Source organism: Colossoma macropomum, unplaced genomic scaffold (genome assembly GCF_904425465.1).
Source record: "Colossoma macropomum unplaced genomic scaffold, Colossoma_macropomum, whole genome shotgun sequence".
Classification (NCBI taxonomy): domain Eukaryota; kingdom Metazoa; phylum Chordata; class Actinopteri; order Characiformes; family Serrasalmidae; genus Colossoma; species Colossoma macropomum.
Window position 1 is genome coordinate 20,148,463 of NW_023494803.1, and position 27,950 is coordinate 20,176,412.

The 27,950-nt window shown below is 38.7% G+C and overlaps 1 protein-coding gene across 1 annotated transcript; it reads right to left on the reverse strand.

Annotated features, from left to right (window-relative positions):
• Positions 1–105: 105 nt before the first annotated feature.
• itpka (inositol-trisphosphate 3-kinase A) lies at positions 106–27,853 on the reverse strand. The gene is made up of 7 exons (XM_036593504.1): positions 27,105–27,853; positions 15,119–15,215; positions 14,666–14,879; positions 6,382–6,586; positions 4,680–4,781; positions 3,994–4,065; positions 106–3,806 (listed from the first exon to the last, which is right to left on the reverse strand). Exons 1-7 carry the CDS (start codon positions 27,504–27,506, stop codon positions 3,570–3,572), a joined length of 1,329 nt encoding a protein of 442 aa, XP_036449397.1. The 5' UTR covers positions 27,507–27,853; the 3' UTR covers positions 106–3,569.
• Positions 27,854–27,950: the final 97 nt, after the last annotated feature.

Consider the following 27,950-nt stretch of genomic DNA (forward strand, 5'->3'; position numbering starts at 1 on the left):
AATGTGATGTGAAAGTAAGGATATTACTGTAACAGTAACAACAACACTGTTACAAAACATCATCTACTCAAACTGTGGTCAAAGTCACTAGCATCCCTGACCAATCTTGCTGTTTTCGCATGGTATTGTGGTGAGGTTGTCAGTGTTATGTTGCCAGTTCCGTGTGCAGGAGTGTTAGCTTGTGTGTAGCTTGCATATTCGGGGGGCTGGGTGTACACAGAACGCAATGTGCAGATTTTTGAACTTGTCAGTTCCCCCAAAAGCGGGGTGGTAAGTAGTTCCATTTACTCAGTTAAAATTCCAAAGCGCAGCACCCTAAAGCCATTTTTTTAAACTAAAAACTGAAGTGTATTGTTTTGAAAAAAAGTTTTAACACTTCTTTTCAAACTATCAAAATAATAATATTATTACTGTGGTCAGTTCTGCCTTTTTGGAGGTCCTAAGTACGGTGTGTTCAAGTGTTCAAGTGTTTGGAATTTCGTTTAGAAACAAGACAGACATGCTGTGAAAAATGCTTTCTTTTAAGTTCTTTACTCTCATTAAAGAGAGTATGTTTATTTTACTGTATGTTACTGTAACACAGTGAAGGATGCTTATGAGAAGAGTAATGTTTTGTCCAGTTAGAAGCATCACATAATGTGCTGATATTTGTATTTTTGTGGATTATTTTAGTTTGCAGGGTTCATGTGTGGCTGCTGAATAACTGAAATACGGTCAGTTTACAGGGTTTTTTTTTTGTTGACATGCCCCCAACTTGGAAACTTGGGGCTCATCAAAAAATCAAACACAGCGAGAGTCATAAATGTGGGTGGTCTCCTTCCTCCAGCCACAAAATCTGATCACATGTGGCACATGAATGTGTTTCCTGTTCAGATCTTATCTGGATAAACTTTGGCCCACATTCCATTTACACTTTTCACTAAAATGCACCCAAGTTTGGTCAGATGAGATCTGATTGTACTTTTCCCTCATAAAAAGCACGTGAACACGTTGTTTCTGTTTTAATTTTGTTTACTCTTTTCCCATTACGATACGCGTGTATGAGTGGACAGGCTTGGTTTGAACGCTTTCATCTGTCCACTAATCAGTACTCAGCAGACCCATTTCTGAGGATGTGTGTACCTGGCCTTTCATGCAGTCAAGTGAAATCTGAATATGATCTAATCATCAAAAACGCATGTTAATGCAAAGTGTAAACAATTCCTATGCGTCTTCCTGTCCAATTATGATCTGCTTACTTGAGACAGATGTTAACACCAAGTGTGAACAGGGTCTTAGTAAACATGACATTGCGGAGGCATTCACGTGCGCTTATCTCTCAAATATGGAATTCCGGACAGGACTTGAGGGCATTTCACTGGTATGCACCAGCTCTAAATGTTGTTGTATAATAAAAACACTTGTAACGCTCAACATGGCTTTTGTTTTCCTTCAGGAAAATAAGCCAATCAGCTTGCTGGTTACACCGTGAGTGGGGAAAACTCCCCCTCATTGTGGAGATCTGTGTAAGCGCAGTGTCCAGAACAATCCAAAAAAAGGTTAGTTACTGAGCTGCAAACTATTTATGAGCCTTTTATCAGTGATTTTAAATAAGTTATCAGTGATGTTAAATATGTTTTTAAACGGTAATTTGAATCAGTTTCTAGTATTTTTGGTCTCTCACCATTCAAAGAGATAGAGGCCTGGTCTTGTATGCCTTAAATTAACTGCCTGCGGTGTTGCAAAGATGATTGAACAGACTTTCCTATAAGGACTTTGTTATTACCCTGCTGAAACACAGGATGAGTTCAGATATTTGTATGCTCAGATAATCGTGCCCGTTCTGTCCATTTTTCTCTGTTTTTATTGTGGTAAGTTTCTCCCTCTTCTCTGTGTTTGTGTACTGAGACAATAAGAAAGGTACAGCAGTCAGGAACCCTGACTGTTTAGACATGTAGGCCTCAATATGGTGTGCATTTCCAGTACTCTTCAAGTATGTTGTATAAGGCAAAATTCTTTATTTTTAATATGTTGTATAAAGCAAAAATATTTTATTTATTATTAAAAACAAACACAGTTCCTCTACCAATTGGATGCCATTTTTTGTGACATCACATGGTTGTTCTGTCTTGTCCACTGAGTGAGGAACAGTGAGCTAAAGGAAAGATTTAGTACAATATATCATTCAGCCTTTCCAACCCCAACAAAAACTTTCTGAGTGTCTTATTTTCCGTACCACTGACTCCACTGTGACCATGTGACATCACAGTGCGACAATGGCAACCTCCTAGTAGGAGTTTGGCCTGTTTGTCTTGTTATTTTTTATAATATTCTTTTTAGTTTGGTTTATTTGTCATTGTTTAATAATATTAGACATGTACACTATTTTAAGGCATATCAGTCTTAACAGTCCAGATTCCCTTTAAAGGCATGTGTGTGTTTAATCTGCATTATTCTGATCGGAACGGGCTACAGTGAAATGAAGGTAAGAGACACAGAGCAGTATTGCTTTCTCTTTGCTTTTTTGTGTGTCACAGTGCCCACTTTTCCCTTCCCAAACGGTCCAAAGTGTCCCTTCCATTCTTTAACAATTTTCCAGAGTTGCTCAAAAGGGGTGGAGTTATCTGAAACTAGGGGGTGTCGTTACTCATGCATCAGTTCGCTGTTTCCAAGGTATTTTTAAATACTTCAAAGTATAGTTGTGCCAAATCTGTTTTACATTTTAGTCATTAACATTTAGTTACTATTTACTTTTTTGTGTTTACATTTCATAATGTTATGTAGTTGGCAGTGTTTGTACTGCTTCACGACTGGACACACTTCTGCATTTCCCACAAGGACGCCAAAAGAAGAACAGCAGCTATCACGCTTCAGTTCCTATTCCGATAGACGCTGGATGTAGTAAGAAGTCGCACTGCGTTTTTTTAAGTTACTCAGTACTTCAGTAGTGTTTTGACTTGAACTTCCACTCAAATTCTGTTACTTTTACTTTTGCTTTTACTTGAATGTGGCTAAAGTATCAATACTTTTACTTGAGTACAGGTTCAGTCTACTCTACTGACTCCTGTTAATCACAGAGGCGGTCATGATTATTCACATTTCCTATGAACAAAAATAGATTGGACCGAAGGCTCATCCAAATGCTAATCACAAACTACAAAATGACAGCATGTTCTCAGAGGTCTATTGTACATTGTCGGCTGTCTGGTTTTCAATGGGCCTGGCGGTGTAATTATAGTGTTGATAATGGATGTCTGATTGTTCGAATTGAGGCTGCTGACAAACAGAGGTACTGAATGTTGCCTACAATGTTTTCTGTAAATTATCATGTGAAATGCTATCTGTAATATCTAAAAATAAGAGGCTCCAAATTCAATTTATGACCAGCTCTGTTGGACGATGACTCACATTAAGAGGCGAGTGGAGACAAACAGCTGATGAGTCAGAATCTGCTCTGACTACACAGGCAGAGTGACTTTACAGTTCAACATTGTAAATAAAGGAATCGTCACATCACATCTGTCCATAGCACACTGCAACAGGGTCCATTTGTCCCCTCCAGCCCTTTCAGAGACTAGATGGTAGGTTCATTATGAACATTCTGTGCGAACACCAAGTTGTGTACACTCCGTGTTTAGTGAAGCAAGGGTATGAAGCAGATTGTCAAGGCCCCATAAATATCCGTCCTCTCGGTTCCCCTCCTCCCAGGGTCTCCAGTGGTCCAGCATCTGACCGTCTGGTAGAGCCATAGTCTTCCCAAAGTCAATGAGCCAAACCTCAGCTCGCTCTGTGTGGTCGTGGATGAACAGCAGCGAACTCCCAATGACCTTGAAAACAAAATGTTTTGGAACATGTTTTTTGAGACGTTCGTGTTCCTTGGCAGCGCCTGCCTCAGCGCTTTGGTGCGTGGTGTGTATTCGGTTTCAGATGCCTTGTGTCAGTTGGAAATGAGCTAGCCTCTGAAAACAAAAACATGTCATCAAGGAACAAAAGCACAGAAAAAAACTTGTTTACCTCGTGTTTCATGAAGAACTCTGAAGCCTTTAGAGTCTGTCTGATATCCTCTAGCCTCCTAATGTAGGAGCTCTGTAAGAGGCAGACATGAGGGAGAAACACAGCATGAAACAATAACTACACTGAAAGTGTGCAATGGCCATGAAGAATAAGCACAGCATGTGTCCTCATTAGACAAAGCGGTTTTGTGAATGCGACCTATTTGTTCTTAACGTTGTTGTTTTTTTGGTGATGATATCTTCCTGCACACTTTCTGTACCAGTTCCACACGTCAACGGTGGTCAGAATTATGGTCTTTATCGAGTTTCCTGTCCTAATTCTAATCCCCAATAACATGTATTTCAAATGTACAAAAGATTGGCCCCTGTTCAACTCTCCTAATGCCAAAATATTTTATCTTTTAGAGCTTGGTTAGATATAAATAGACCAGTTTTACCATGATATGAAGCAGTTAAACAGATCTAAAGAAAATGGGAATCTATTGTGATCACTGTAATATTTGTCCAGGCCATAAAATCAGAATACGATACGTATGGGGTAAACTGACCAGAATTTTGGTAGTAAAATGTGCAGGCTTTTAATTTAAATATAGCTCTTGCCCTTTCATTTGGTGTGGGAGAAGATTGGTAAGAATGTCAGTGTGGCTGTAGCAGCTGACTAAACAGGTTGCACTGGTTGTTACACACAATTATGTTTCCGTTCCCGCTGACAAAGTCCATGAAGACCTGTGTGACGTCCTCTCTCGAACGAGTCTTCTTAAAGTCTGTGTGACAGGTTCCATCTGCCTTCTGGAAATACAATGGAAATTGTATTCAGTATATATATATATATATATATATATATATATATATATATATATATATATGTATGTATGCTGACTTTATTATACTATAAATCATAAGGTTATCAGAGATCATCTTGTGTTCAAGCAAAGTGTGGAAAACTGAACTTTCAATAGACATGCTCAAGGACATAAGCATTGCTGAAGCAGTGGTCGTTTCAGCTAAATGATAAATGGGTGAAAAAAAGTGCAAAAAACATATTACATTGCCTATTTGCTGAGTTTAACATACTGGGAAAAAATTAGACATATAAAACAAATAAATAAAAAATAACCTTTGTATATGCCACATTTCATGTCTAATTTTTTCAGTAATTGTGCATGTGTTAACTTATTTTCATAGAAAATCAACAAAACATAATTTGTCTAGGGGTACCTGAACCTTTGCATACAACTGTATATACATACAAATGGGTAACAAATTAAAGGAAAAAACAACAACTGTCTTAATAAGTTGTTGGACCACCACAAGCCGCTACAACAGCTACAGTGCGCCTTATACGCCCAACAGTTGGCTCGGGATATGATTCACTTAACTCTAACATGCAGCGTTGACTAACTGTGCATGGCTACTGCAGATTCTGAACATACAGAAATAAAACAAAATAAAAATATAAACTCCACTTGGGTCTTTGCTATGCTTCAAATATTTTTAAGTTCTGTTCTTTTTGGTGTTGTTCCATTATTGTTTTTAGTAGTTGCAGTTAAATAATCCTGAAATCCGGAGGAGATGCAGCTCCCTCAGCACCTCTACTTCCTGTGATCCTGTCCGTGCATCAATAATGAACCCTCTTTCATAGTCAGTTAGATTTTTACCTCTTGTGATCTTGATCCAAAATCAAGGTCAAGTGGGCCTGCTCAGTGTTTATAAATGATACATGGTAGGATGTTAATTACTTAATTGTATCCTGTACATCTGTCTGGAAGCATTTGCACTTGTTATATTTCTCCACTTATTTACTCAGGTTCTTCCTTTTATTTGTCCCCCATCTGTAAATATATATCTTACAGAAATACATTTCTTCTCTAATGTGCAAAGTCATAAATGGTTTCTGCTTTTTAGAAGGAAATGACAGCAAAAAAGACAGTAATGACCTTATGTGACAGATGACAAACATACAATTATTGGAAGTCAATATTTACAGCGTAACCTTTATGTTGACATTTAGGCCTACACAAGCTGAATAATTAATTCCACTGTATCCCATTTATACTACACTACTCCAGCAGGGAAAGCACCCTCATCACATGTTTGTTTCCTGTCTGTGCAGGTTAAGAGAGTAATTATGGATGAAGTAGGAGCCAACCTAGCTTGAGCATGGGTGTAGTTCACTAAACCATTTCTATTTCATATGGATGTTTTCAGTTAATCCATATTATTATTCCATTTCTATTATCTGGATTACGTCAATTGGGCAGCAAAAGTAGACCTACAATAGTAAGCAATTTCCTCTGAAACTTTAAAACTCTAAAAGTGTGGGGTTGAGAAAATAGGTACAACGTGTCCTGCTGTCCCTAGAGGAAACTACACCCTTTGGTGCAGGTACCTTGATGCCCTCGATGCGGAAGCCCATTGTGTTGGTGGAGCTGAGGCTTTCCCTCCACTGCATGTAGCGTGGTTTGGTCACAGCCTGCTGCTTCTGCTCCTCGGGGGTTGGGGCCTCTCTGTCCACGTCCAGCATCTTATTATACAAATCCCGGCGCAGCTTGGGCTTCTCCCGGGCCCGCACCAGCTCCTCCTCCAGATACGTCCTGACAGAAGAGGAGAGAAAAAGCCACAGCGAGGCGTGAGTCACTTAACGACATGCTGCTGAGAAGAAGCCTGACGTGGCCTGCTGAGCAATCTGGTGCAGCTTTTTACAGCAGGTAAACATTTTCATGCCCAACATTTCATGTTGACAGCTATTATTAACATTTTACTATTTACTATTCTATTTAAATGTAGACTACACAATTAATAGCATTGCTAGTAACGTAATGAATTACATTTAGGCCGATGTTTTCCATTTGTATCCAATGTCAAGCAATTCAAAGCATGACAAACAAGTGAAGGATTTTTGTGTACAAAACAAAACTGGAAGCACAACAATAACTTTCCATTAGATTGGAAACAGTAAAATATGTCCCCTTGTAGTTAACAAAAGTGCTAACCTATAGATTGAACTGCTAGTGTAAATAGTCTAATTAAGACTTTTTTATGCTTACTGCATGCGACTGTAATCACTGGTGATAACTGCAACTTCTACAGCTTAAAGGTTTGCTTGCATAAAAACAATGCGAGGAACCATTTTTGTCAGGGAATTTTTACTGTATAAGGGTCAGTGTGACTTTGAGCAGGAATGAAGAAATGGGTTCGCTATCCAGGTGAGTTCCAGTGCTCCAGCGAGTTCCAGAGTTCCAGCATTCCTTTTCATTTACTAACGTGTTCACACACAAAAGAAAATATTTATACTCTCGAGAACAGTAAAAAACCCAAGCTCAGTGCAGTGACTCTACTGAATCCATTGACTCCACAGTCAAAATGAGTCACTAAAACATGAAGGCTTTACTTCAGCTTAGGTTTACTGTGGTCTAGGGCTGAGAAGCCACACAGACACATTACACAGTTCAGCTTTGTTGGAAAAACTCAGCTGACCCCTCCCTACTGTTCTCAGTGCCTTTAAATCATAAGCCATGCCCTCCATTTGGGTTTCTCCCAGGCCTGCACCGACCAAAACAACTAATTGCAGCGAGGTTACATGAGGGGTGTTCTGTCCTGGAGATCTAGCACCTTGCAGAGTTTAGCTCCAACCCTAATCTAAGACACCTGTTCCATTTAATGAAGGTCTTCAGGGGCATCTGAATATTAGAGGCAGATGTGTTGGATCCGAACTCTCCAGGGTAGTAGATTTCCTGGACCAGGATTGGGCACCCCTGTGGTTACATGAATCAAGCTTTGCACATTGTCATCATTATGATTCTGCACATAATCATTGTCATGGTTCTTTGCATTTCCATTTCCTTTTCTTATTCTTACCGGGTAGTGTTATTCAGTTAGCTTTAATTAAGCATATTTTACCTCTCTAGAGGTTCACGTTTGCAGTGTTCTCCCCTCCCAGGATCACTGTGGATCCTCCTGCTTACTAGAAGAGGATGCATGCAACAGTACCACCATTCCTGTAGGAGTTACGGTAAATATATACATCTCTTTCTTGAGTAATACAACTGTTGTGTTACATATAATCAATGTCTTTGAGTCTTTGAGTTTTTGAGGTGTTATACACTACAAGCAGTCCTAGTGGTGAGTCATTACACTCCGATTTTCAGGTTATCTACAGGTATGGAAAACACTAATTGAACTTCATTATTATACTTTCATATTATTTTGTGAGGAAATGAAACAGCCCATAAATGGGCTAATTTGTCTTTTTGCAAGGACCAGTTCTGTCCAGTAATCACCTTATCACACACAAAGTATAGTTTTGACTCCATACTTCCACCTTTAATTAAGACTTTGGACCAAGGAGCCATGTTTTAACTTAAGTATAATTTCTCTGTACTTTTATACACCCTGGTTATCTGAAGGCAGTAAGAAAAGAGTGTATTATGGACTGCTGCAAACAGGAGGGTCGGTGACCATGAGTGGACTATAGCCAGGAACAGAGGTAGATAGTGACTAGTTACATTTACTCAAGTAAATGTGCTTAAGTAAGATATTGATGGATTTGTACCCTCCTGAGTTTTTTTAAATCATAATACTTTTATGTCTACTATATATATGTATATATTAGTATATCAGTGAGTAAATCTCACTATTTCCTCTACTTGCTACTTTTTAGCCATTTATATTTAGTTACTAATTCCTTTTCTGTGTTTAATTTCATTATGTTTTCTTGCTGACAGCATCTGTTCTGCTTTGTGATTGGTCACATCTCTGTCTACGGAGCTTTAGTGTTATATTTTAGACCAAAAGAATCCCAGAAAGGAAAAAATAGAGCCTAACAATGTTCAGTTCCTATACTGATAGATGCTGGACTGTTTAAGAGTGAAAAAATCTTAGAAGAGTTCGTTCTTTCTTCAGAAAAAGCCTCCACTTCGAAGACTTCTTGTAAAACTGGCTCTGGTTACAACTGTAATTTCGCTTAATATGGAAAAAATAATAAAGTCTCATTAAAATCAGATGAAAGAAATTAGATTTATAATAGTGACAAACAGTACATCAGTCAATGGAAAATTAAGGAAATTAAGACAATGTATTACATTATTGGGCAAGTTATTTTATTATCAAGTTTTATAACATTTTTTGACCAAGTGCAAAATTGGATTAAATTTCTGCCTGCTATTATATTATTGATAACTTTTATTAATTATTACATTTTCTACATGGATGGACTAAGAATTTCCACTGCAGTCCTACATGTTACTCAAGACTCAGTAGTACTCAGTACAGTTTTCTGACATGATACTTTTGTACTTCTGCTCAAGTTGTGCTTTTACTTTTGCTTGAGTCATTACTTTACCTAAGTATCAATACTTTTACTTGAGTATGGATTTAACCTCTACCTGCTTCTGGCAAGGAGCAAAAGCTTACCGTCGAAAATCACTGCACTCATAGTGCAGTCAAAGGCCTACTCACAACTGTTAAGTTGAGATCAGATATGTACAGTACCAAAATATCATACTTACTAATAGATAAAGTGAACTTTTAGTCTTAAAAATGTGCACATTGACTAGAGAGGTGGTGTTTACTGGAGACGGTGATTACTTTAAAGACTTTAGAGTTATTTTTGTGTTGCTTTGAGGTTCTTGTTTATTGGTGTTTTAATGTGTGGCTTTCAGTTTCTCTTGAACTTTTTTTGACTTCCTGTGTCTGAAAAGAGGAAGTCAACAAGGGACTCCTCAGACAAAATGTCTGTAAGTGTGTGCGTCTGAGATGTGTGAAGTGTGTGAGAAGGAAGCCCTCAGGGACGCCCCGCATGCGCGCGCGTGTGTGTGTGAGACTGTGTGGAGGCACGGCGTATGTGTGCTACACAGGAAACATGTGGCTATGTTGTTGGCTGTGAGGGCCTCTCTCTTCATGAGCTTTAGCCCCACCCTCAGCCTCCACAGGAAGCAGACCGAGAGCCTAAACAGGTGTTTAGCAGATTGAAGCAACCCGCCACACGCAGACTTTCACACTCACACAAACATGCACCCCAATCTGATTCATCGTACACTGTGTTACAATTAGCGTCACATTTTCAGTAGTTAATTCATTCCATAACCCACAGATTCAAATCTTTAATGGCATAAGCAATTATTTGGGAAGCAAAATGTGAATGTTATAGCAAACTCTTGCATGGTACGGTAAAATTATATGAGCAGTAAGGAAATTTACACAGTGAAACTTTAAGGTAACTTTAGCTGCTTGAAGCCTACATGAAACTAAATTGCACTTGAGTTTCATATTGTAAAGCATCCTGCAAATCATTTGAAACTATATGAAAGTCAGCTGCAACAGCTGAAAGTATCTAAATTTTGTGTAGCAAGTTTCATGAAACAAAACAGATCAAAATAGCAACTATATACTTTCAAACTATTATTGGATCAATGGACAAGAAAAAAAAACTGAAGATAATTTGTTGGGCGGCTGAAAAGGAGACTCCAAACGACCCAGTCTTGGACACAAGATGTTTTTTAACCCTGCTAGAAAAAATAAGCACAACCAGAATATGTTGTGTTTTGGATGCTGGTATGCTGGTCCGCAGCAATGGAAGTTGATAAGCTGACCACTTGCTAAACCAGCATATGTTGTGTTTTTATGCTGGTAGGCTGGTCAGACAGCATGACCATGCTGGGGAGGCAAGCTAAACCAGAACCACACCAGCTTAGACAAGCATGAAATGATTGCTGGTCTGTGCTGTTTTTTTTCGGCAGGGAAATGTCTCGGACTTGTCTTGGACTTGGTAGCATCTGTGCTTGGACTCGCCTCGGTCTCGGCCATTGGTGTGGCAGGGGCGTGGCAGTAGTGTGCTCAGGCGCTTTCCCATCCAAGAAATTGAAGATTGAAAAAAAATGAATGTATTCATTATACTGTTTTCTTTATGAGGTTGGTTGGCATGAATTTAAGGGTTAAACAGCTGACAGTCAGTAAGGTGGGTGTGCACTGAATTATCAATCTTGCTCTAGTTTAGTAAAAATTAGACTTAAACTTGGCCTTTGGTCAAAATAATCAATGTAATGGGATTAATTAGAAATTCAAAGAGACATACTTGTATAAACATATTTACTGTCTTTTTCACTGAAACTGCTCAACAAATGGTAGTTTAGTTACCTATTAACTACCTGCTTTGGTGAGCTCACCTTTTCTCATGTCTTCAGTTGCCTCAGTAAAGGCAGAGGTGCTGCTGAGGCTGAACTTCACTGGGTTCTGACTGCAGAAACACTGTTACGTTGGCTATGTAAAAAAGCTTACTTGCTGCACTGATCATAACTTAAACAAGTAATAGATGAGCAGAACTTTAAAGATGATCATGGAAAATGCAGTCTCGTATTATTTACCTGTACAGTAACACAGAGGATCAACTACCGTTTAAAAAACGATTTCTTTAACCGTCACCAGCGCGCGCTGACCTGCACTCAGCAGCTCGGGGTCTAAACTGAACTGGAGCGGAACTTCAGCAGATTTAGTTCGTCTCAACGGCAAACAGAGCTGAGCTCCGGTGCTGTAATCTGATGTAAATGTAAACCGTTTCGTATAAAATCTATGTAGAATTCATTAAACTACCCCGTGTGACAAACCACTGTGAGAGATAACCCTAAACCTCCACCGCCCCAGTTCAATCGTTTCTTGCCGCCGCACGTTTAAACGGTCCGCCTCCTATATGTTATCGTTCTACTGATTTCACAAGACTGTAAGTATTGGCTGGTTAATTTCTGCTATTTTATGATGTGTTGACTCAAATAGATGTGTTTCAATTTCATTATCCCTCAACAAGTAGCCTAGGTTGTGTGCTATCATTTATTCCATTTAATCTGAAGTGATTTTAAAGCGATGTGTATGGTCGAGTTTGTGTAGTCAGAAAACCAGTAGCTTAGCTGTCAGACTAAGCAAGCTAACTCAAACACAGGTTTATACAGTAGGCTATGTCTGTTCCATGTAAATGGGTTTTTACTGAATTTTGGTAGCCTTGTCTGATGTTTAGTCTACTGTTTTGCTGACTAGCTCTTGCTAAATGTACCCGAAGGCACACATTTGCACCTTGCTTGCTAGCAAGCTAACAGTGTCAGTTTAATATCACTAATCAGAGTTAAATATGTTTGTGATGTGAGGTAGGAAGGCTGTTTACAGTCTGAAAAGCATGTTGCCAAAATCTGACTGGATGGCACTGAACCTGGCAGTAAAGTGTTGCACAGAGGAGAACCATTTCACAAGGTTACTGTATAAACTCTATAGTCAAACAAGGGCAGATGATCTAAGCAGGTAAAAGGACAGGAAAGGATGTTGATGTCAGATGGATGGTGTTATTAATGGGAACAGTTCATTTTCACTTTCATTTCTATCAGAAAAGAATCAGAAGATATCTTGATAGTAGAAAAGGATTACCTAAAATGGCCAAGTAAATTAACTGACTTAATTCATCCATTGAGACAAAAACAAATAGGCTATTGTTTTCAGTCATATTCATTTAGAATGAGGATTTGTTGCATTCATTCGAGCAGGCATTGGTTGGATTCATTCAGAGCAGGCGATGAATGCTAAGAAACTTTCAATCCATACCATATTTGTGTTTGTAAGTAGAAAATGAGGTTTTTTATTGAATTTGATGAGTTATTTTGTACAGTTTTTTTTTGTAATTTTTCCAGTAATTTGTACTGAAAGGAGATAAAGACTAATTAAGGGCCGGTCTTGAAGAGGACTCGATTTTTGGGTTTTAGTATCGACTTGGTCTCACTCATAATATGGACTTGAACCCCTTTGGACTTGGTCTTATCTACTCATTGTACTCTTTGGTCTTGGACGTGTCTTGGACTTGACAACGGTGGTCTTGACTACAGCCCCAATGACAACAAACATGAGCTTCTCAAAACTAACGTTTGTGTAACCATCTGCATTAACTAGCCATCTAATGCTGACAGCTATTTAAACAGCTGCTTGAGCCATTGTTTGTTCTTTTTTGTTAGCTTGCTGTTATTGTGATCTATGTGGCTAGATTGATTCTCTCCTCTCTTCACACCCCTTAATTTTACAAAGAGCACAGAATCACTTGGGATGCATATGAAGAAAATGATTACAGAAGAGACGGAGATGCGCTCCTCATTGAACTTGTGCTTCTAGGACAGAATGAGTGAGGCATTAAGTAGGCTATAAACCTACAGGGTACTTAAACATTCATTTCCAAAGGCTTAACATACACACGTAAAAAACTTTAAATTCATAGTGAAGAACCCTCGAGAGATAGATAAATAACAAAAAAATAGGTATAGAATAAAACGGAAGGCACTGACAGCTGTAAAAAGCATATGAAGATTATAATGCTGCAAAAATGTAAATTACACCTTGTGAATGACTTTATAGAAGGAACGATACAGTGCATCAAAATATGAGGTGCTAACTTGTGATTAATGGAATGTGCTGCATGCAGCTTTGATTGTTTTCGAGCTGCTTTGAGTAACTGTCAGTTTTCACTGTAGCCTACATTACCAACTGAAGTTTTAAGTGAACTGCCTGTGAGTCACACCAAAAACAAGTCTGCTCTGAAAATATTGTTCTGTCATTTAGTTAGTACTCTAACCAAACTATTTTTAGAATATTTTCATTCATTTATTTTCATTCAATCATCCATTCATTCATTCATTCATTCATTCGTTTACATGTTTGTGGGCGCCCCAAAGGGAGAGGCCTAGGGCAACCATCCCCTGCTTCCTTGGATCCAGCACATTCTGCTGAAATTGATCCCATACTGATACCTAGTATCACATCAATGGCATCTCTATTTTTGGACCATTTCTGTTAGTCCACTGGTCATCAAGAAAGTTCCTTCCTAAATTACACCTAATTACACTTACATACAAAACCAGGGATCCATGTTATCAATCTTATAAAGTCTCTTACATTTTCCAATAATGTAAAAACTAAAAACTGATAGAAAGCAGTGTTCTGAAACACAACATATGGCAAATCTGGTTCTGGTTATTTGATCTGGGCTCAAATGTATCCAATCACAGCGTTCCAGCTTAACACAGTTTGTTCTCTAACAGGATGATGCAAGACCACTTTCCCTAAAGAAACCTAGCAAGCCAAGTTATTCACTTTGAGGCGACTATAAATCAATCTGTATGCAGATCATAATTGCCACAAGTATAATAATGGAACAGTTTGTACAGCTCCATATGTTATGGGAGTGCCTCATTATCAATATCCTTTGGTTAAATACTGTAATCATGATGGCTGATACCACAAGCATTCATCTAATGACTTCCTTCGCCCTTTATTTTCTTTCACTGATGTACTTTTTCAGTGCCCTTAACAAACACATGGATTTCTAATCTGTTTCTAATCTGATCACCTGCGAGCTTTCAGGGAGCAACTTAACCCTTTAAACCCTGAAGGGTTACAGTGGCAGATTGAAAAGCCCTAGAGAATGGTTTGTTGAAAATGTAAATCTAGGGCTGAAACACATTCATAATTTCCCTACTGAAACACTAGTCAAGCCAAATCATCTTTATTTATACAGCACACTAAAAGTAAACAAGTGTCTGTCAAACTGGCAGGCAATAACACCAACTAATTTCAAATACAAATAGAAAAAAAACAATGGAGGACAAAACAGATGACAAACAAAACAGATGACTGGATGCTATAGACTCTACCTCATTCCCATCTTGCAATCCATGACATTCGGTCCATCAAAGCTGACCAGCAGGTCGCTCATCTGCAGGAAGAGCTCTCCGTCTCGCTCCACAATGCCATGATAGGTCGGCACAAAGCGCTGGAGCACATCATCTCTCAAGCGCTCGAAACATTGCTTCTCGTTCTCTGAGTACTTCTTCAGGATGGTGCCCTCTTCAGCTGCCTTGAAGCTGCCTGCCCCCAAACACATAGACATGAGCCAAAAGCAATGGAAAAAAAGAGCTACCAATGCTAGTACTGAAGTTCATCAAAACTTTAACTTTTAAAACCTTAGGGACTGTACTGGGACTCTGGAGAGCATTCTTTCATCAAATATAGCAAAAATAAAAAAAATATGGTACACATTTCAGAAGACACTTGTGCTGTCTAACAGCACTGAATTAATTTTTAATTTTGTAATAACCTGATCCTACCTTTATGACCCGCTAACTGGACCCAGGACAGACGCTTCCTCTGTGAGGCAACAAAGGGCCAGTGGACAACAGTCTTCAACTTCCACCAGGGTTTGGCCTGCCACAAGACAAATAAAACAGCACTTTTAAATGATCCCTAAAGAGAAGGTTCGGACAAAAAACTAATTTACACAAATTAACCTTCAACCAGTAGTAGTCAATCAGGAAAGACATGTTTGGAATCTGAAGTTTGCTTCTGTACTTTTACACTGGGGCTGTAAGGCTAATGTAGGTAACACATAATGGAAGCTGACAGTTAAGCAATTAGCATTGTGCAAACTGCATGACGGAATCATCACACATATGCCTCAAATTGCATTAAGCTCTTAAGCAATCTCAGACTTGCTCATGTGGTTTCTGGCACTGTATGACAAACTGTTATCTATAGTAAATTAAATTCAGGCTTCAACATGCTCCTATTACTGTTTTTAGCTATGAGACTTACTTTTTTCCATTTTTGTAGAAAACATCACATGAGCCAGGAAAAACACATGAGCAAGTATATTTGAGATTGCTTAACAGCTCTTTGAAGCAGTTTGAAGCTTGTGTGTGATGATTTAGTCATGCAGTTTACACAAGCTCATCTCTGTGCTCCCCGGGTCCTTCATTTTCTCATCGAAATATCTAGGAAACAGCCCAGGGCCCTTTTTCCAGGGCCCTGTGTTGTGTTTTGTATTATGTTCCCTTTTCTTCCTATGTTGTGTACTGTATGTATTGTGATCCCAGTTCATGATTTTCAAAACAGCCCAATGTTCCCTCATTGAACTTTTCTAGGAACTCTGTTCCCATGGGCCCTTGTTTTAGCCCTAAGTTGTCACAATCATGTTTCTTTTTCAGAAGCAACACATACCCAGATATCATGGACCATCTGATGCAACATTCATTTTGTGTATTAACTAATATTTCAAATATATGACATTTCATTTGCCACCTTCAAACTGGGCTTAATGTAGTGAACTACTCCATAACATACTAGTTAGCTAGATTAGGGCTACCACAAAAATGAATCAGAATTGATATGTATTGTACAACCTAGGCTGTCAAATAATGGTTTGCATTACAAAGGTTTGTGTAGCAAGCTAATTAACTCAGCTGGGGGTGAGTGCGTCCCCAAGACCCTAACTGTAACCTTTTGCAAGTTTTCTTAATATCATATTAAGTCATGATGTATCATATAATGAGCTGAGGGTACATAGAACCCTGGGGACATTGGTGTGCTCCTGTTAGCACAATGGTAACTGTTGGTTATTAGCTTCTATTACTTGTTAGTTCCAATGCTTAACTAAAGAAGCAAACTTGTCTAGACTGATCGACTACGTTTGGAGTAAGGGGAGAAAATGTGTAAATTGTACCATAAATTCATAGTATTGCGCATGAAATAGGAAGTTTCAACAAAACAGTCAGTAGAGTTCCATTTTAGTCAATCAACATGCCAGCTGTGCGCTCATCCCTGCTCTTTGATCTCTCACACTTGGGATATAATACAGGTTGGTCTTGAAGACCAACCTGATTAACTGGTTCAAGTGTGTTAATTAAGCGTGAAATTAACGAGCAGCAAGGTAGGTCTCTAGCAGCAGGGTTGGCCACCCCTACTATGAACATTCAAGCGTCATTAATGCAATGAGATTATGTAAATATTAGTAGTAATTAGTTTCTGGAGATCTAGAAGCCTAAGGCTTCATGTGGCAGTGTTCTGCATTGAAGCCTTAGAGATGAGCTCTTGTGAAATGTGCCATGTTCAGCACTGACAGTGTCTTCTGAAGATGACTTTGTGTTCCCTGCGTGACTATCTGACTGCAGCAGTGTGACACAGACTGCAGTTAAGAGCCACAGAAACACTTGGCACTTCAGCTAATCACACATGGTGGTTTGATTTTGTGCTTAAATCCAGTGCCAGCACAGCAATCGTTTTGCACTGAAATAATTTCATTAGCATTTTCACAGCCTGGTTGCCACTCAAAGTGCATAAGTAATTGGACAGTAACAGGTTTTTGTTGTTGTTGTTTTGGCTCCAGTACACCGGATTACAAAGATAAAGGGCACAAATGTCTACTCTGACTTTAAGGTATTTACATATTGGGTGAACCACATAGCTGTCACAGCCTGTCCTGCCCCTATACCGGAGACCCTAAGTACGAACCCAATTCCAAAAATGTTGAGACAGTAGGAAAAATGTGAAGAAAAAAAGTTTGACCTGCAATCAATTGAAAACAGTAGAAAGAAAATATATATAATGTGTCAACTAATTAACATAATCATATGCATGTATATACTCATTCTAAATTTGATGTGACATGTCCCACATCTTCAAAAAAGTGAAAAGGGAAAAGTGATTTTTTTCCTTTTCTTGCTTCATATAACACTTCAGCTGCTCAACAGTCCAGGATCTCTATTGTCGTACTTTGCACTTCATAATGCGCCATGTTTATGTTTTCAACGGGAGACAGGTCTGTAATGCAGGCAGCCCAGACTAGTACCTGCATTCTTACTATGTAGCCATGCTGTTGTAACATGAGCAAAATGTGGCTTGGCAGCGTCTTGCTTAAACAAGCAGGGATTTCCCTGAAAAAGATGTTATCTAAATGGCAGCATATGTTGCTCCAAAATGCATATGTAACCCTCAGCATTAATGGTGCCTTGACAAATGTGTAAGTTACTCATGCCATTAGCACGAACACACCCCCATACCACGACAGATGCTGATTTTTTAACTTGCATTGGTAACAATCGGGATGGTCCTTTTCCTCTTTGGTCCAGAGAACACAATGTCCATAATTTTCAAAAACAATTTTAAATGTGGACTCAGTCTATCTCACATGATCTTTAGCTCAGATGACTTTCACTTTGCATAGTAGGATCTTAACTTGCATTTGTAGAAATAGTCCAAAATAGTCTCGAACCCCTATGGTTATATTCATTACAGAAGCATGTTGGTTTCTAATGTAGTGCCGTCTGAAGAATCGAAGGTCACGGGCATTTAATGTTGGCTTTTGGCCTTGTCCTTCATGCACAGAGATTCCTCTGGATTCTCTGAATCTTTCGATATTTTATGGTCTGTTGATGGCGAAATCTCTAAATTCTTTGCAGTCGTGTGTTGAGAAACGCTGTTCTTAAACGGTTGTACTGTTTTCTCATGCAGTTTTCTCTAAGTGGCGACTGAGCCTTTTGTGAATGTTCCTTTTACACCCGATCATGAAAGCATCCATCATAAATAAAGTTTACATTTAGTAGTTTGTTGCAAATCCACTGCAGTTGTGGCTTCCTCAAGTCTGCAACTCGTATACATAACCAGACGCTATGTGGTACACATTGCCACATGAGCAGTTCCTTTTCTTCTCCACACTTTCCTCATTACAGCTTTCTAGTACATGATAATCTTCATATTACTTGTCCATAAGACCTCTCTACAGGCTTTGTTTTGTACTTTTTAGCAAACTGCCATCATGTTCTCTACTTATTGAGGCTTACCAGGCTTGTATCTTGTGGTAAACCCACTGAGGTAATGCTGGTGTACTCTTCTGTTTATGGTAATCTTTGACATGTTTATGCCTGCGTCACTGATGGTGTTCTTAATCTGTGTAACAGTTATTCTTCATGATTCACTACTGTGGAGTTCTGTGCTTTGACATTTTGTTTACTATGACTAATCTCTCCATTGTTGCTTCTTAACTTTGCTGCCTATGTTGGCGCTTTTTTTACATGCACTAATGAAGTTATGACAAGGCTGTGAAAATGGCCATGATGTTCATATAGTTTACCCAGTGTAGATCTAAATACCCACAAATTACAGGTGTCATTCTGCACTTCGACCTCATAACCAGTATTTCATTTAAAATCAAATGCACTAAAGTAAAGAGCCAATTGAACACATTGTGTCACTGTCCAATGATTTATGGACTGCAATGAATCTGCTGCTGTACTTGTGCTTCATGTCAGATATTTAGATAGTCTTGGAGATCATTATATATATGATTTCATATGATTCCTGAAAAGCACATACATATACTCTCAGCAAAAACATTTCTATAGTGTGCCAAGAAAAGGTTCAATGACTTCTTGCAACAATAGTGCTTTTAGGTGCTACTTTTTTAAAAGGTTCTTCAAAGGTATGTTCACACTTGGCAGGTTTGGCTTGATAAAAACAAACTACAGTTTACTTGGTGTGCACACTGCCATTCAAGCCTTAGTACACACCAAATAAGCAGACAGAGATCCCCCATACACACAATATATGAGCACAGTTAGGCCAGGGAACAGCATGACTCTGAAATGTACAAATATATCATAAAATTAGCCATATCAGATTGTTTCAAATATATGATATGTCTGATATATATTTTTGTCTGATATAAAGAGAACTGAACTACAAAAGCAAACATAACTATAATCATAACCTTGCAGAGGCAACTGTAGAATCATTTATGCAATCAAAGTTGTCATACAGTCAAGTTAATAAATATTTGATTGTCGACAAAGATATTGTAATTTCAGCTGTCTACCATAACATACTGGAATTGAAAATACCAAGTAAATTCCACGGAAAACCCATGGTAAATATTGTAAATACCTTCAAATAAAGCTTAAAGTATGTACTTTGAAAACTGCAAGGCCCTGTATGTTGGGCCACATTTCAGTTCCTTACTTACATATTTACAACTAATATATTAATAGTAGTATCTGAATAATTCTTAAGCTTTAGTATTGATAATTGAATAATAAGCCTACAGGTTAAGGGTGTTAGGTTATATCACAGTTACGATTTCATTAGTATTGACATCTTGTGAGTAGTTCTAACATGTACATCAGAACAGCTGAAAAGTTCTAACGGATAATAATTAACAGGTAACATTAGTGCTGTTCAGATGTTCCAGTGAAGGAATGTGTACTCAGCAGTACATAAGATGTATGTGCTGCACATGATCTCATTAACCAATCTCCGACTTTGCTAAAGAGCAAATCAAACAATTCAACGTAGCTCTAAAATGTCAAGTGATGATATCTGGAGGGTATGTGCTGTCACAGCAGAGCTCTGTGGGCTGAAGCACTGCTGATTCGAGCATGTACAAACAAGAATCTGATGCAAGGACATCATGCTTGATTTTGAGCCATGTGTGTTGATTATTTGTTTTGTAATAGACAAATGCTGCAGGCAGCTTGAAAGACATATTTATCTTCCTAAATTCAAATTCATCTTTATTCCACTCACATTCCTACACACACTCCTACACACACCCCACACACACTCACCACACAACAGTGTTTATAGTAAAAGGCCACAGCTGAAGTGCTGAGCGCACTGTTTGCTCTTCTTACAACAGACTTGCAAACATAGTAATATTTCATGCCTTGGGCTTCACAATGGGTAGAGAAAAAGGAGACACGGTTGTTAAAGGAATAACCCCCATGTTTTTTTTAACCTAATGTCTGTCTGCCATGTCTGTAGCATACAGTCGATTACCACAGACAATTATTTTGACACATTTTTTTATTTACTTACCAGTGGGCTTAAACATCTACCCATCTACTTCTAGTATAAGTATATTTTGTGTTCTTTTTTAAGCACAGGAAAATGACTGTCCACGTTAAGTGACAGTATACTACAAATGTGACCGATTAAGGTTATGACAAGTAAAATGAGGAAAAAATATTCAAATTTCTGCATGGTTTAAGAGTCACTATTTAAACTTAAGCACATTTGTGAAACTGACCATGTTGAGGCCATTATACAAAAAGGTAATTTTTTTTTTTTAATTCCTTCTACTGAAACACATGTTCACATGCTCAACTCTCAGGTGGATTTGATCTACTAATCAGAGACTTTCCTCAAACTTATGGAGTCCATGCCAGCTTGAGCATGTCATCATTAAAGCAAAATGGGGACATACTGTACCAAATGCTAGGACATTGCAAAATTCATGTAAACATTCAAGAAGGGAATGCGAAATAGAAGCATTTTCACCAGTGCTCTCAAACTTTTGGACCACAGTGTATAAGCAAATACATTTGTTCATATTCAAAATATATGTGCAATAAATGCGATGTTTTAAAAATGGGTGCTAAATATATGTAATAGTATTTACAGTCGTATGCAAAGTCTGGTCACTCATGGTCAAATTTACAAGTTCTGTTTACATGTGTATTTTCAAAAATGGTCATGAAAAAATGAATTATGATATATATATATATATATGGTACATAAACCTACACGGATATTTTTAAAAAATATTTAAAAGTGTAGGATATGGGCCCTTTATTGTCAGCATTTTTACAGTTTGTACATCAAACAGCCCCTTTGGTTCATTTGTTTCTTTCTCTCATATCATCTATTTTCCATTAAAAAAAACAGTTGTAGGTGGATTTGGACAGAATCAATGGACTGCTCTTGTGTTTACAGACAAGAACTGCAAGACTGGAAAAAAACGCCTAGTCCTATGCGAGTGCGAACCTGAACCTTGTACAATGGTAAATGCACAGAAGTGTAACACACCCATAATCAAATATTGGACTGCACAGTCATATCTGACATTATAAGCAAACATGAGCTCATAACAAGTTTCGGACTGCTATAAATCGTGTGTGGGAAGGAAAAAAGTTACGCCACGCTTGTAATAAAACAACAAAAAATGTTTGTCTGCAGCAAATACTCCATCATGCACTTAAATATCTTTGTTCAGAGATCTGCTGTTCCAGTAAAAAAAAACAACATTAAACATTTATGTGAGTATTTTGCACAAGCCATATCAATTTTCTTCACCAACTGACCAAAAGTGCCACCTCATCAGCTCAGCTCAGTCACACTCAGGGTTGATGTGTGAACCCACTGCAGTGGTCACTGGTAGCATCACATTAAAAAACATGCTAGCACAGCACGTCTGACGCATTAGCTTCATTTACATGCTGTATTCTGAGACTGTATCATGCTAAAACTTGCTAAGTGTGTATTGTAAGTGGCAGATTTACTAAGAGAGGTGCTAATTACCAGCAGCCTACTGGCACTTTGTGGCACTTTGGTGGGGGTGGCTAATTTAGCACCTTATCTACTAAGATCTTCCATGCAAATGAGCTCAAGCACAATTTTGTAGTTAATATGGCCAGCGCAGTATAATCACGTATTTGGGTTAAATGCTTTTTGTATGGAAGCCTATTTCCACGATGTAGACCTTTTTTTACCCTTCTCTGAATCTAGTTCAAATAATGACTTATTTTTTGTTCACTTAGTAAATGAAAATAATGACTAAGTGGAAAAAAGTGAGTTATTTCTCATCGAGGAAGAACGAAATATGACATGATTTTGACATCGTATGCCAGACATTCAAGACAGTTCTGGCTGGTGGTTTGAGCTGAACTTGAGTTCAGTGTGAAGTGCATTTGGAAACGTGTGAAATTGTAAAATCTCTGTGGAACTTCATTGTGCACATCCTGCTCGTTTGGGAACTGTATGATTTTGAACTTGTGGTGAGCGTGACCTCTTTGTTCCATGCAGTGCGTCAAAAGATGACTGTGACATTTCTGCCCCAGTGCATTGAAGTAACCAGAAGTTCTATCGCAGTAGTGAAGTTACCAGTAGCAACCAGCAGTGATTACACAGCCAAAATAGTTTCATTATGGGATTTTAACGATAGTTTGGAAAAGAAAACCGTCAAATCTTTGTGTAGGCAAAACTAGCCCTAAAGACAATTTGACAGTTGTAAAATATACCCAAAGTTTTAGGAAATTGGTTTTAGGTTTTCATTTCCTTCACCAAATATAGAATAATGTGACATGGCAGGCATTTACAAGTGTTTTTTTCATCAAATATAAATAAATGTGTATGAAAAACTCTCTCTGAGCTCAAACAATGGCAGCCAAGTCAGCACCAAAAATAAGAGGAGCTATTCTCAGGCGTTAAATCTCACACACTCAGTATTTACCAACATTCTTAGTAAATAGGAGTCAGTGATTCATTATAATAATGTCCTCCCAGTATTTTGTGCTTTGAGTGGGAAACTCCTATAAATGCATACACAGTTACACATCAGCACAAAAGTCCTGCGACCTCCCCTTTCATCTTCTCATGGGCACTAAAGGGCTTTTGCACCTCTTTAGTAAATGGCAACAGCCACTTTTTAGCACCAAAAAGGGTTTGTGACAGCACAAAACGTTAGTAAATCTGCCCCTTTAGACCTTTTAACTGCAAGGGTACATATGTGGACCACCCTTTAATTGTCTGTTTGCAAAATAATAACTGCCACGTCTCTCAGCCAGTCACAATCATCTCTAAAAGCTACTTCCTCCGTCAAGCAAAAGAGAAACTTGACAGGACTCCCCAGCAGGATTAAACTCTGTGGAAGGCAAAACTACTAAAAGAGGCAGAACTATACAGGCTCTACGGTAAGCCATACTTTATCTGCGCTACTGTTTTTGATAAAGCATTTTAATATGATGTCTATTGACAAATAATGTTTCAGAGCAATGTTAAGTTAGCTATGTTAGCTTTTCATAAATACCAATGTACTTGTACACATGACATCATCTCTATTGTTTCGATAAAGTTATGTTTTCCATCAAAAACTTTACGTATAGGATGTGCTCCTCAGCATCCCTCAGTTGATCCAACTAGCTCCAATGTTACCTTTAGCATTAGCTCATATGAAGGTGCAAATTGAAAGCGTCATATTCACATTTATATTGTCCATTCTCAAGCACAACGTACTGTACAACCATGCGACTCATAACAACCGTGCAAGACCTGGTAGACCACCAAAACTGACACCATCAGATTAACAGTACTTAAAGCTTTCATCTTTGAGAGAGAGGAGAAAATCAAGATCCATTCTTGATTCAGATCTGAAAAAATCCATGTGTTCCTCTTTATACTAACACTATGAAAAAACTCAACACTATGGATTTGAAAGGATGCAAAGCTGCCAAGAAGCTGTTACTGAGAAAAAGAAATAGACAAAAAAAAACAAAACAAAGAAGCTGCTGTTGTTCTTAGAACAATGGACTGACCACCTTAGAGTCCAGACCTTGACATCACTGAATGTGTTTGGGATTACTTGGATCGTGAAAAGCAGTTCTAAGACTTCTAAGACTGAACTATGGAGATGTGGAAAAATATATGACTTCTTTAAAAAACCTAAAGCAAGTGTCATGAAAAGAACACAAAAATTATATTTGGTTCTTGAGGTTTGGTGTAACTTTCTGTTAAATATATGTTTTCTGTGTTTTCCTGCCTCTGAAAAATGAATACCTTGTATTTACCTGCTGTTTTGACTGGCAATTAAATAAATGAAGGGTCATCTCTGACTTTTGTTCAGCACTGTATATGTCTGCAATGAACATTTAGTTTATTTTGACATAATAAAATGTTTTTGGAGGTGCTCTACTGTGTGCTTTTAATTTTTTCTTTGTCTAATGAATTTTTTTATCTTTTAGCACAAGTGCTATGGATGCTAACGGTGGACTGAACTGAACTTTTGACAGACTGTCAATCCCTCTTTGTCGCAATGACATAACCTGCATTGCAGTTCCATAGTACACTCTCAAAAACACTTTTTTGTGTTATCACAATCATAACATTTTTTAAATGTCAAGATGCTTGACTTTTTTGTAACTTGAACTTGATAAGAAATTTAATGAATGATAACACATAGAATTAAATTTATATATACATTTTCCAAGAGAACACATTTTAATGAGAACACACATTTTAATGGACAGTTACTGTTTACTTGCTGAATTTAACATATACATGAAAAAGCTGTGGTACATTTTATATTGTATTTTTTCCAATATGTTAAACTAAGTAACAGACCTTCACTTAGAAGGTCAACAGAACATTTTTGTGTTTGTTTTGTTTTTGTCTTTAATACAAAATGTGTTGTCCTTCACTGGACACAGATGTGTAGTTACCATACAATTTATAGTAGGTACTAAATAATAAGTCTTAGTAACTATTAGTAACTAAATAATAAGCAGTTAAATTAGAACAAGGTAAATGTTTTTATTCAATATAATCAAGCCAAGTGTGGAATATATCAAGGGTAGCTGTTCTAATCACTGCGATTATCAGCTGGGCGACATTTCAACAGGCCTCAAGTTGTTCCCCTTTTAAGAGGTAGTGAAAACGTTGTTTGCTTCACCATGTGGCTTTGGCTTAAATGTCACAAGGCTAAAGGTTTGTTTGCTGCAAATACGCCATGACACAGTCAGGGGTTCCTTACGCAGTCTGTAGAAACGGCTGAGATTACCAATCGTATTCGAGAACAGACGACTCAAGTGATCTTTAAAAAGAAACACTGCACTGCATGTTTTTCCTCCCATGGGTGGAATGCTTCAGTATGACTAAGGGATAAACACACAAGTTCATTCAGTGGAAGGTGTGGAACTTCTCCAAAGGCTCAGCATGGACACTGTGCAGACGCGCCTTCCAGACTTCTAGAGTGTGTTTAAAGTATGCCGACAGCTAAGGCCTTCTATGGACGTGACTGAACAACAGGACTCAAAGCCCAACATGTTTATTCAGAATGACTGTCGGCACTTGGCAGATAAAAGATTTCAAATAATGGCTTCAAATAAAATGCTGTTTTATGGTTTCCACTAGGATGTATTAAATGTTGCTCAAGATCTTTGAATAGGGTCCAGTAAGCACCTAGGTTTTGCTATAGCAGGGCATTTCACTCGTAACTACAGTTCTTTGAGGTACTTGTTAACAGTTTTGTATAATAACATAAAGCTTTTCATGATTCATCCTTTAAGATTGTCTTCTATATACATCTACATATAGGTCTCATTTCTGAATCTTTGGTGAATTGCAGGTCTGCTTCAGCTTAACCTTAATCAGTTGCTTTTAAATATATTAAAAACATTATATTAAAAAAATTTAATAGTATGATTGTAACGTGTCACTCAGTGCCAGTAATGCTAATTAGGGCCGAAGCTCCTGCGTCACAAGGCTCTTTCAGCAGAATTATTCAAGGCATGGCAGGTATATCTTATGGGTGTTTCCCATAATTGCAAACAGGTGGTGTTTCATCAGAAAGAACGGATGTTATTTGACAAATATACAAACAGTGGAATGGACGAGTATTTGCAATTACTGCCCTGTAATAGCAAATAGATTCCCCATCCATTTTCGCTCTTCTGAAGGTTCCTCATCTTCATCACTGTTTTGAAGGTTCCTGGTCTTTTTCACTATCCTGTAAATTCCCTGTTATTTTTTCACTATTCTGAAGGTTTCTTGTTTTTTCATTATTCTGTAGGTTCCCAGTATTTTTTCACTGTTCTGTAGGTTCCCTATCATTTTTACTATTCTGACAATTCCAAATAATTTGCACTTTTCTGAGAGCTCTATCTTTATTACTATTCTAAAAGTTCCCTATCTTTCTCACTATCATGAGGGTATATAACTATTGTAAAGGTCACCTAACCTTTTCGCTATTCTGAAGGTTTCTCTGATGTTTTTCACTATTGTGAATGTTCTCTATCATTTTCACTATTACATAGCTTCCTTGTCTCTTTTGCCACTCTGAAGATTCCCTACCATTTTCACTATTCTGAAGGTTCCCAGTCTTTTTAACAATGCTGAAGATTTCTAGTCTTTGTTTACTATTCTGAAGATTCCCTATCTACTCTCCTAACCACACATTTACAATCTCACACTCAGAACTTACAGTACTCTTACAATAAGTCTAAGCAGTTCTGACTTCTTGCTCAGAAAATCTTGCTTAAATATATTGGGGTCCAGCAAGGGAGGGAGAATGTGGTTGAATATTATTTGCCCAAGAGCTGTTAAAGTAGTTTGAAATACATCAAACGTTTCATAAGCAGACTTGCTCATATCCTCTTTGAGGTAAATCATGCAGATCCTAAGAGAGGCTCTGAGCACCAATGCAAGCAAGTTCATGCAAATAGATGAACACTGGCTGTGGGGTATAAACCCCCCACTAGGAGACAAAAGACCCACCTCTCCAGTGTCCCCCAGGTGCTCCAGAGTGATGATGCCCTTGCTCTTGGTCTCGTTGTCGCTCAGGATGTCGTCCTCAGACTCCTCCAGCCCTGCTGACGAACCAGTGGAGGAGATGGAGGAGTTGGAGAGTTTGCGGCGCAGAGGTCCGTTCACCTCGTCCATGTCCGTGATCATCTCGGTGGGCTCCATCTGTCCGTCCGTGGCCGCCGTGATGGTCACCTGCGGCACGGGGCCGCCTCTCCCCGGGCCGCTCTCCTCGGGAATCTCGCGGCTCTGCTGCTCCTCCATGGGCGGCTGCTCGGTGGAGAAGTGACGCTCTTTCCCCGCTCCGCCGTCCCCCAGAGGAGAAGCCCTGCACGCCACGGTCTCCCTCAGAGACCTCCGCCTCTCTTTGGGCATCTGGCTGCTTCACGCCTGGAGCCACAGGTCACTCCTTCTGCCACCCTCCCCCCCAGAAGAGTCACCAGCCTGCCACTCTCACTCTGTGCACACGCTCTGCACAAACTTCTCTCATTCACGCCTGAAGTCCGCTCGCTCCGCGTCTCAGAGCTCAGCTGTGCAGACTGCGCTCTCACATTTCTCACAGCGGCGGCTCAGAGCAGTGAGGATCCAGCGAAGATCCAGTGAAGCTCCAGATCGGCGCGCTTTGCTGCTTTTGCTGTCAGAGATCTTCCGTGTTTCTGTCGCGCGCTGCTTCCTGACTGCTGCTCTGCTTCAGCTTTTACATCTCTCTCTCTCTCTCTCTCTCTCTCTCTCTCTCTCTCTCTCTCTCTCTCTCTCTCTCTCTCACTCAGCACGCGCTCATTTCCTCATCAGCACCTGCGCGCGAAGCTCACGCTCACT

Excerpts from the sequence above, each read along its gene's own strand:
- itpka (XM_036593504.1), bottom strand. The coding sequence starts at position 27,506 with ATGCCCAAAGAGAGGCGGAGGTCTCTGAGGGAGACCGTGGCGTGCAGG. Across the intron at positions 15,216-27,104 it reads ACCTGGGGGACACTGGAGAG|GCCAAACCCTGGTGGAAGTT; the intron begins GTGGGTCTTTTG and ends GTCTTGTGGCAG. Across the intron at positions 6,587-14,665 it reads GATTGCAAGATGGGAATGAG|GACGTATCTGGAGGAGGAGC; the intron begins GTAGAGTCTATA and ends CTCTTCTGTCAG.